General features: G+C 44.1%; 1 protein-coding gene across 1 annotated transcript in view; it reads right to left on the bottom strand.

The window, feature by feature from the left end:
* Positions 1–3,675: 3,675 nt before the first annotated feature.
* LOC147730244 (multidrug and toxin extrusion protein 2-like) overlaps positions 3,676–10,169 on the bottom strand; it is a 1,772,530-nt gene continuing 1,766,036 nt past the window's right edge. The window contains exons 16-17 of the mRNA XM_086958534.1: positions 9,739–9,811; positions 3,676–5,249 (exon numbers count right to left, since the gene is read on the bottom strand). Of these exons, the coding sequence (XP_086814660.1) occupies positions 5,047–5,249; positions 9,739–9,811 (276 nt within the window). The 3' untranslated portion in view covers positions 3,676–5,046. The remainder of the gene's footprint in view (positions 5,250–9,738; positions 9,812–10,169) is intronic.

Here is a 10,169-nt window from a genome sequence, read left to right as displayed (position 1 = left end):
TACGATGTCTTACTTCTTACCTGCTACACCTACTCCTACTCCTTACCCTAATCTTACCTCTACTGTTTCTCCCCATTCCTTTCAGATGTTACCGGAGCACGAGCAGGCTAGACGTGTAGAATTCCGCAACAATTCCTTTATTCAGCTCCTCCATCAACATCAGTTAGTGGTTAACACTACTAATTGTTGGGTGTGTGGGTTGATGCCACATACTACGGATAAGGGAATTCCATATCTGGTGTTACCGTATAGTTCCCAAGGGTCAGCTCGAGCATTCCAAACAATGTTTCGAAGCGCACTGGGTTTCCACCCCATTCGAGAACCACGTTCCCCCTACTCTGGTCCTACCTCGTATCAGAAGCCTTTGTCGATAGCCATAGAGGATTTAGATAGCGATATCTATGATCCCTCGCTTATCCCTGAAGAAGAGGTACAAGCCTATAGAGTCCTAAGTAGAGGTGAATATAGTGTGTTCACTAGCGAAAAGCAGCTTAAAAGCTCGCCTCCAATATGGGTCGTACCCCACACTGGTAATTTCTGTCTCATGGGTCGTGGCCGAAGATCGCAAGCCCGACTTGGAGCAAGTGCTTGCACTGAAAATTATATTCTGCCGATGTCCTCGTCCCCTGTGTTTCTGGCTGCCAAGGGTACATACTTTATCTGTTATGATCGCGCATATGCATGGTTGCCCGCTGACTTCATGGGCTCATGTTTCATTGCAAATCTGTTGCCTCCGACGTTCACTGTAGACGCCGATTATCACAAGACTAGAGTTGTGAGAGGCGTAATTAGCGAAGAGGATACTGCCGGTCAAGAGGCAGGAGACTTTTTCAAGGGTTTCCTCCCGTTTTGGGGACCTATGGTTAACAGTAGGAACCTGAGACAGTTGACTCGAGTGGTAGAATCGACAGCTAATATTACTGCCAGTGCCCTTGGTAACATCACCACGGAACTTCAGGCGGAGAGACTTATGACGTTACAAAACCGTATGGTTTTAGATGTCATTTTAGCAGATCGCGGTGGGGTATGTAAGGTGATCCATTCGAGCTGCTGCATTTTCATTCCAGATAATGCTCCAACTGTCTATCAAGCCATCTCGAGGTTGCATAAGATCTCCGAATCCATACACGTGGATGTAGGAGATTGGACGCTGCTAGGATGGTTTTGGGGCCTGATGTCGACTTGGGGTTGGACAATTCTGATGATCATCGGAGTTGTGGTAGTGTTCCTGTTCACGTGTTGCCTTTGTGTGCAGTGTGGTCCTGCCTTATGTGGCCTTTGTGCTACAACGTGTATGAGACAACCATCTGTTACCAAGGGGACTCAGTTGGACAGAGCTATGCTACAGCAACATCTCGATGGTCTGATGAATATCGAATATGATTCCGAATAGTGCTTGCCTACATGAGGGCAAAAGGAGCGTCTGAGGTTCCGTGACAATTGTAAGTGGTGCTTTCGACTCGTACGAATATGGTAGAGTCTGGTATCTATGAACCGCAAATGACGAGTTTAGTAAGTGTGCGCAGTTTCGCTGTGCTAGCTTGAACCGTTCATTTGTTATGTGGGTTTTTCATCTGTACCCACGGGTTCCATCTTAGATACGGCATCCATTTTGTCTCTTGCCCTCAAGTAGCCAGCGAACGGACGTTGTCCGCTTCGCGACCCTGGGACTCCCAAGATATTTGCGGAAGACACATGTTCTTTGTAAGTGTCTTTATGGCGAGGGGGATGCTACTGTAAGGCAGATGGCGCCGCTTGAGGCTCATCTTGCCGCACGGGCTTATTGTCTCAGCCGTGCATCTCATTAGGCACGTCCCTTTGATGCCTGCAGCTCGTGTTTCCCGTTACCTCCCCTTTTTACACCCTTTCCGATCTCCCCACTGTCTCCGTCTTCCTCTACACCTGTTCGTGTTCCTATTTCGATCTGTTTTACTGCTGATTGGAATTTGCTAATGGTGGGAAGATGGGTTTTTACAGTTGGGAACCGCCAAATGTTTCCGCACTTATGTTCCGGACCTCATGTGTTTCAAAGTGACCAAAGCGACCCCTCTGGGGGATGATTGTGGGAACCGGGTTGTAAACTTTTGTGTTCAATGTCATCCTATGGGTAAAAACTGTATAAAAGGAGCGATCTACAGAACCAATTTGAAGCAGTCTCCCCAAGTTGCACGCTGTGTACTTGTCGTGATCTCTGTGTTCCCTGCAGCAAATAAACCTTGAATCGTTGACGCCCAAGGAAGTGTCCCGTGTCTCTGTGACTTGTCCGCCGGAGCAGGTTACCCACGAAGGTTTCAGGTGTTGTGCCCTGGCACCGCTGGGTCTTACAGAACCCAGTCCTTCAGTTTGAAGACCCACCTGGGTTTGATCGAGTAAAATAGTGTCATCTGCGTATTGTAAGGTTTGGATTTTTGTTAGGTCAATTCTCGGAGGGAAGGCTCAGCAGTGGGCCAGTATTCAGGGAGGTCTGCAAGATACAAATTGAAGAGTAATGGTGCAAGGATGCATCCTTGCTTTAGACCTCTGTTGGTGTAGATTTTATCAGTTGAAGACCATCTCGAGGTGACTCTTATTCTAACCCAGGTGTCTGTGTGTAGAGCTATTAATGCTTTCAGTAAAGGCTAGGGGATGCCCCATTTTGCCAATTTTTCCCAGAGTTTGGGCCCAATCACGCCATCGAAAGCTTTCCGAAAGTCAATAAAGCCCAAGTATAGTGATTTACCTTTCGTGGCTAGTGTGGTCTCCATCATGTGGGCTAGAGTCAACCAGAGTGAGGGGCTCTCTCAATGTTGACGTGGGCACAATTGCACTATCAGGCCCATCATTTTTGGCCTTTGCGATTTCTTAATTGCGATTTTCAAGGAATCGCAATTAGGAAATCGCAAAAGCCTATGCATGAAGAAATCGCGGAAAAATGTGCGATTTCTAAACATTCCTTAATTGCGACTCGCAAATTGCGAGTCACAATTAAGGAATACCTCCCCATTCAGAGGCCCATAGGAATGAATGGGAAGACATTCTCAATTTGCGATTAGCAATTAGCGAATCGCAAATTGAGAATGCGATTTCAAGGATTCAGGGGTGTCCAAAGGACACCCTGTTGCACCCCTGAAATTAATCTGTGCACATATGTTGTGCACACACATGCCCTAAGGACATGGGTGTGCACAACATGAAACTTTGAAAAATGCACAAAAGTGCATTTTTCAAAGTTTTCGCAAATTACCATGAGGTTCTACTTCATGGTAATTTGCTCCCCCAAATTACGAAATCGCTATTTTTAAAACTTTGATGCATTGCATTTAAGGAATTGCAAAATGCGATTCCTTAAATGCAATCGCAATTTGAGAACTCGCAAATATTTGCACATTCTCAAATTGCGAGGGCCTTCACCCTTGATGCATCCCAAAAGCTGATTTTGCGATCGCAAACAGATGATTTTTGCGATTTACACCATTTGCGATCGCAAAAAGCTTTGATGCATGTGCCTGTATTTATCCTCCCCACCCCTTCCCATGTTATCCTCATTTATGTAAACAAATCTCCAATGTGCATACTTTGGAAAATTATATTGTTTGGTCTAATGAGCGTGTTCAATAAACCTTGGGGACTTACCTGCAAAGAAAGAACATGCAAACCAAGCAAAATACGTTTTTAAAAAAGGCCTTTAGTCAAGCTAACTTTAAGCATTTAATGTGCATTTCGATTTCCTGATTATACATGCACATGAGTAACTTTATTAAATTGTAAAAGATGAGCAAGGAATAAATGGATATATATGCAATTATAATGAAGTTTGAAATGTGAGTAAAGAATACATAATTCATGTTACACTTTATAGCCTTAGAGCTCACAAGCTAAAGGTGAGGGCATTTAACAAGGGAGCAGGCCTTTAATGGCTGGTAGAGCCCTCTGTAGGGGGCTCTAATCTTCTTAAAACATTCCACCTCAGAGGGTAAAATGTTCTAATTTGTAAATCAAAGTCCTGACAGAGACCCATGGGGACTGAAATCCCCTCGAACTCTGTGAGGCCTTTTTATTTCCAGCAAGAGCTGTGAACAAACGTTCGAATGTTGAAGCTCCGGGCTTCAACTGGCCATTAGAAGCCCGGAGCACTTCGTTGTTTTCAATGGAACTCCCAACATTCTAATTAGTGCACACGTTTATTATTCTCTGAGTTCTAAAGTGAATACATTTCAGTAAATGCGTCTAAATGAGTCACATACATTAATAAGATTAAGGCACACAATGAATAGACAGTTAGGTGCACGTATAGACAGCGCTTCTGTGATGTGTAAGAGTGGTGGCTAAATTACGCTGCTCCAAACTGCATTCCTAACTCGTGCTCCCAAAGCAATGACAAAAGCCTGACAAAGCAGCGTGAAATTGACACTATAGGACTCTTTAAGTTATTTGTCCTCCTTTATTATTAAACATTGGGGCATATTAGCAAGGGGAAGTATCGCCGCTTTTTCGGCAAATTGTGCCGAGAAAGCGGCGATACTTCTAGAGCCCTAGCCACAATGGCATTTTAACGCCTGGCTCAAGCCCACTTTGCATGTAGGCGACAAACATCGCTAATGACATGCAAAGTAGGCGTTACCACGTCCAACCACATGTAAAATGTTGTTGGAGGTGGGAACACCCTATTACCAAGGCAGGCGTTGGGAGAGGCAGACCTGCGATATGCTCGTTTATCGCAGGTCTCCTAACGCCTGCTCTGACCAGGTGTGAGGGCATTGATAACATGGGGGTGTGGAATATAACGCTGATTCCACCCCCCCATATTATCAATGCACACATTAGCGCATGAAAACAACGTTTGTTTTCATGCGCTAATGTGCCATTTCGCCGACTATCGCCGGATTTCATTTCGCCTACGTGATACACATTGATAATTGCGCACTATCACAGTGAAAAAATCAGAGGATAGCCGGCGATATGGGAATGTGCGTTGTGCGTTTTCTAACGGACTTCTAGGTAATATGCCCCACTGTTTGGTATTCTCTGGCACGGCTTGTTTTTAAGACCTTCACTTGTATGGAGTCGCTACTCATGCACTAACAAGAGTCTTACTAACACTCCTATGCCTAATAAGCCCATGGCCACTATAGCAGTGAGGCCACGTCTTAAAATGAGTGCCTTTATGGGCAGAAATTCACTTTTGGTTCCATCCCTTGGTGAAGGAAGCTCATTAATTGGAAGCTGATCCGAGGGATTTCCAATAAGGACACTCTGGTCATCTTCTTTCCCTGTAATACACAAACAACAAAATGGGCTTGATTGGCATCATTATTGTTTTTCACCAAGATGACTAGCCGCTCTTTTTTTCAAATGAAAGAAGGGATTAAAAAGCATGAAGCATTAGTGAGTTTGGAATTCCTGGAGCAATAGACATATTGATTGATTACATTCAAGATCTTAAAACATTTAGAGGCTTGCTCTTGATGGCAGTTATTATTCATTTTGCGCCATGAATCGTAAGGAAAGTTAAGGATTTCAAACAACTATGTACAATACCTTAATCAAATAAATATATAAAACAAACATGCCTTGAAAACAAATGAGTGCTCTGGCATCTAACTAATAGATCAACAAATGTACGTTCAATTGTTGACAAGTATTGTAAAAAACGTGTGAATTGGTCTAAGGTGGGCATCAGGAGCTTTTTCTATAAGATAGCGCCTGTAAGAATCTCACAGATCATGACGTTGCTCAGAGCTCCGTGTATAATGCGTAGGAGACTGTAAAGCACAACTGCAGAGAGACAAAAGTAAATTAATAGGAATCAGTCTATTAAAGCACTGGCACACTTTTGTGTTTATCTAATTGAACCTCGCAAATCTGTGGCAGCATTTAGAGAGCCCATGAGTTACAATTTTCATGAGTGATGAGCATGCACCGAGGTGGTGTGCTGCGCTAACAAGCAGGAATTCATGCTTATTGGGGCAGAGAGTACATACTGCTGCTCTACAATGCATTTATCTTCTCACAGTAGACGTAGCTCACAAGGTTGACAGGCACCATTTGTGTCTCCTGTCAGCATTGTGTATATCTGGGTGCCACAACAGGCTTGGTGTGTGGGAATAGAAGCACAACAGGGAGACATCCTGTCACATTTCTATGTGAATCCGAATTACGACTACCCTCTGTAAACATGTGGGATTAGCGAAAACCTTTCACACTCCTCACACTGGGACTGCAGTTTGCTCCTTCATCTGCTCTATGTCTATGAACTCCTGGCACATTTTATTTTAATTTCAATAAATTTTTATTGGAGAAGTCCAATGTAGAACCATTCAAATATGGAATTTCGGGGAATATATGTTAATACATTCAAGTGTATAGCAATGCGTTTTACGTCATGAAACAGGAGATGAGTATCTAAAGCATTAATGTATACACTGTGGTAAAACAACATATATCCGAAAGGGGAAGACGAGAATCAGATAATGGTCTAGAGAGGAGAAAGAAAGATTCGGAAAAGAAGAAAGTGGAAAAGAAGATTGGTTATGAACTCGAAGAAATTGGAGGCCATATGCATTTCAAAAGAGTTGCTTGATTTTTTCTGTCTATAGTCGACTGGGAGAGTTTGGTGTTGACATCATCATTGTGTATGCTATTGTCTGCACATCTGGTAAAACAAGTTCAAGCCCACCATGTTCTCGAAGGTCGCTATCTTTCTTGTCATGAAGTCTGTTTTTTCAGTAGTGCGTATCCCTTGTTTTCTCAATTCTAGAGTCTGCTTTCTCCAGGCGATTAGTCAGTGCTTTAACATCTTGATGCATGCCCACAATTTCTGTTTGTAGGCAGTCAGTAGTTTTTTTTGTCGATTGTGTCAAGTCCTGCAATGAGTTAAAATGAGGATCAATCAATCAATCAATCAATCAGAGTACTTGTAAAGAGCGCTATTTACCCGTGAGGGTCCCAAGGCGCTGAGGGGAGGGGGGGGAAGGGGGTGCTGCTACTGCTCGAAGAGCCAGGTCTTGAGGAGTCTTCTGAAGGTGAGTAGGTCTTGGGTCTGCTGTATGTGGGTAGGGAGGGTGTTCCAGGTCTTGACGGCGAGGTAGAAGAAGGATCTGCCGCCGGAGGTCGTTCGTTGGATGTGGGGGACAGCGGCAAGGGCGAGGCTGGCGGAGCGGAGCTGGCGGGTGGGGGTGTGGAAGCTGAGTCTGCTGTTCAGGTAGACTGGTCCGGCATTGTGGAGTGCTTTGTGTGCGTGGGTGAGGAGCTTGAAGGTGGTCTGGTGAGCCAGTGTAGGTCTCTCAGGTGGGGGGTGATGTGGCTGTGGCGGGGGACGTTGATGATCAGTCAGACGGAGGCATTTTGGATGCGTTGTAGTCGTCATAGGTGTTTGGCTGGGATTCCTGCGTAGAGTGTGTTGCCGTAGTCCAGTCTGCTGCTGAAGAGGGCCTGTATCACCGTTCTTCTTGTTTCGGTCGGGATCCACTTGTAGTTTCTGCGGAGCATGCAGAGGGTGTTGTAGCAGGAGCAGGAGACGGCATTGACCGGCTTAGACATGGAGAGGGAGGAGTCGAGGATGAATCCTAGATTGGGTGCATGATCGGTGGGTGTTGGTGCTGTTCCAAGTGTGGTCGGCCACCGTGAGTCGTCCCAGGCTGAGGGGGTGGGTCCAAGGATGAGGACCTCCGTCTTGTCCGAGTACAGCTTCAGACGGCTGCTCCTCATCCAGTCGGCGACGGACTTCATTCCCTCGTGGAGGTTGGTTTTGGCGGTGTGTGGGTCCTTGGTGAGGAAGAGGATGAGCTGGGTGTCGTCAGCGTAGGAGATAATGTTAAGGTTGTGATGGCAGGCCACTTGTGTGAGGGGGGCCATGTAGACATTGAACAGCGTTGGGCTGAGGGATGAGCCCTGGGGGACGCCGCAGATGATATCGGTGGCTTCGGATCGGAAGGGTGGGAGGCGGACGCTCTGGGTTTTGCCGGAGAGGAAGGACGTGGTCCAGTCAAGAGCCTTCTCTTGGATTCCGGCTTCTAGGAGGGGTGTCTTTAGAGTGAGATGGCGGACCGTGTCGAATGCGGCTGACAGGTCCAGGAGGATGAGGGCTGATGTTTCGCTGTTGTCTAGTTGGTGCCTGATGTCGTCTGTGGCAGCGATGAGGGCTGTCTCGATGCTGTGGTTTCGTCTGAATCCGGACTGGGACGGGTCCAAGATGTTGTTGTCTTCCAGGTGGCGGGCCAGTTGCATGTTGAGGATTTTCTCAATGACCTTTGCCGGGAACAGGAGCAGGGAGATGGGCCAGAAGTTCTGGAGGTCCTTGGGGTCCGCTTTGGGCTTCTTTAGGATAGTCAACTTAGAAGCGTGGCTCATTACACCTTGCACAAAACCAATATTTGAATAACAATATGACCAAAATTTGTTCAAGATTGCTCAAGGGAACAAAATGGAAATGGCCACTGCATCCCAATAATCCTCTGTAACTACAAGTACACAGCGGATAAACAGTAAGCAGAATATCGCTCCCGAGCAAAAAACAAAGTAACATTTAAAATTAAACTATATCAAATCATCAGTCCAATAAAGTTTCCAGATTCAAGATGTTCTCAAATAGTTTTCTTCTCTTTATTTTCTTGTTTCCTTTATCCTTATCATAAACGTAGATGTATTATACATAAATTTATTGTGGGTGAGTTAATGTAGATGACATCACCAAATGTAGCCAATAGCCGACGCATGTTTCGTCTCAGGCAAAATTGCCCGACGACTTCCTCAGGGCAAGAGCAAATCTTTGTAAGCCAGTTCACCACATTCCAGATAGAACCTGTGTAAGGTCCCATATAATATGAGTCTAAGATAAATATATACAATACGTATCCTTCAGCATTCTGACGTATTTTGTTAATGAATATCTCAATCAGACTTGTAATCTGGTCCAGATAAGTATAAGTAGAATAAATTCATATAAAGGAGAGTACTCCCGCTGCCGTCATGGGTTCAAGCATCAATTTCGGACTTGTAATCTGGTTCGGGTGCAAGTTGATGCTTGAACCAGATTATAAATCCGATCGAGATATTTATTAGCAAAATACATCAGATTGCTGAAGTATACGTATTGTATATATTTCTCTTAGACCCATATAAACATGCTGTAAATGTGAAGGATTTTTCAATTGGAAGATAAAAATGAAGCTGGCATCCTCAGATTGTTTTGAAGGAGCAGTGGAAAAGTTCCATCCTTCCAATTAAGTTAAAATATAGATTTTTTTAATATTTTAATATTTGTTTGCTAATCAAATGAAATATTTTGTCATCTGAATAGTTGTTTTTATGAATTCTTGCTCCTGTATTTTAATTTGCAGTACAAATCATTGGAATTACTTAAGCTCGGGTCCCATTCTCCCAGTAACTACTAAGTGGGGGCCCCTAGATTCAAATGATCATTCAGTGTGTGTCCCTGGATTACTTTAATGACTACATGGGGTTCCTTAGCAGTCAAAAGATTAAGCACCACTGCTCTATAACATTGTGTCACCTTTCTGCAATAAGTGTTACATAACAATCTGATTTCTTCGCTCTTTGGGCTGAACCAACATTTGGCAATTCAGCACTCTAAAATAAAAGAAATATGAAAACTAGAAGACATGATCCACTCACTTAAAGAAAGCTTGGATATTTCATAAACACTTCAGACCCTATTGCATCAGGAGAAATGTGTTCAAACTGAGAGGATCCTTTGGTGCTTAGAATCCCTATCTTCAAAACTCATAATGTAGTGCATACCTGAGAAGGAGTGTGTGTATGGCAATTTTACATCTGTTGGCTTCTTCTGCTGTATCCCTGTTCGCTCTTCTGCCTAGGCAAAAAACAAATCAGGCAATCAGTAAAAAGACAGAAACATATATTCCAATATATATAGCTGACAGCCTTGCAGAGACAGAAAACTACCTTTACAGCAACACTAACCATTTCGACTCAACATATCTTGACACTGGGTGCACATAAAGATCCATCTGATTCTCTCTTGGCATGCTAAAGAATGTGGATGCTTCCTCTTACCAGATGTACATAGACTTTGTGTTCCCAGTGGGGGCTTTAGAAGAGTACCCATAATCAGCATATAACACAACAGCATATAAGTACCTCAAGTTTACCCTATGAAGCAAAAAAATCTCCCCATATAATTCAAATTTAGAGGGCAAAGATTTCACAAA

This window comes from Lissotriton vulgaris, chromosome 2_1 (assembly GCF_964263255.1).
Source record: "Lissotriton vulgaris chromosome 2_1, aLisVul1.2, whole genome shotgun sequence".
Taxonomy (NCBI): Eukaryota; Metazoa; Chordata; class Amphibia; order Caudata; family Salamandridae; genus Lissotriton; species Lissotriton vulgaris.
The sequence above is the reverse complement of the archived record's forward strand: the minus strand, read 5'-3'. Positions and strand labels throughout refer to the sequence as shown.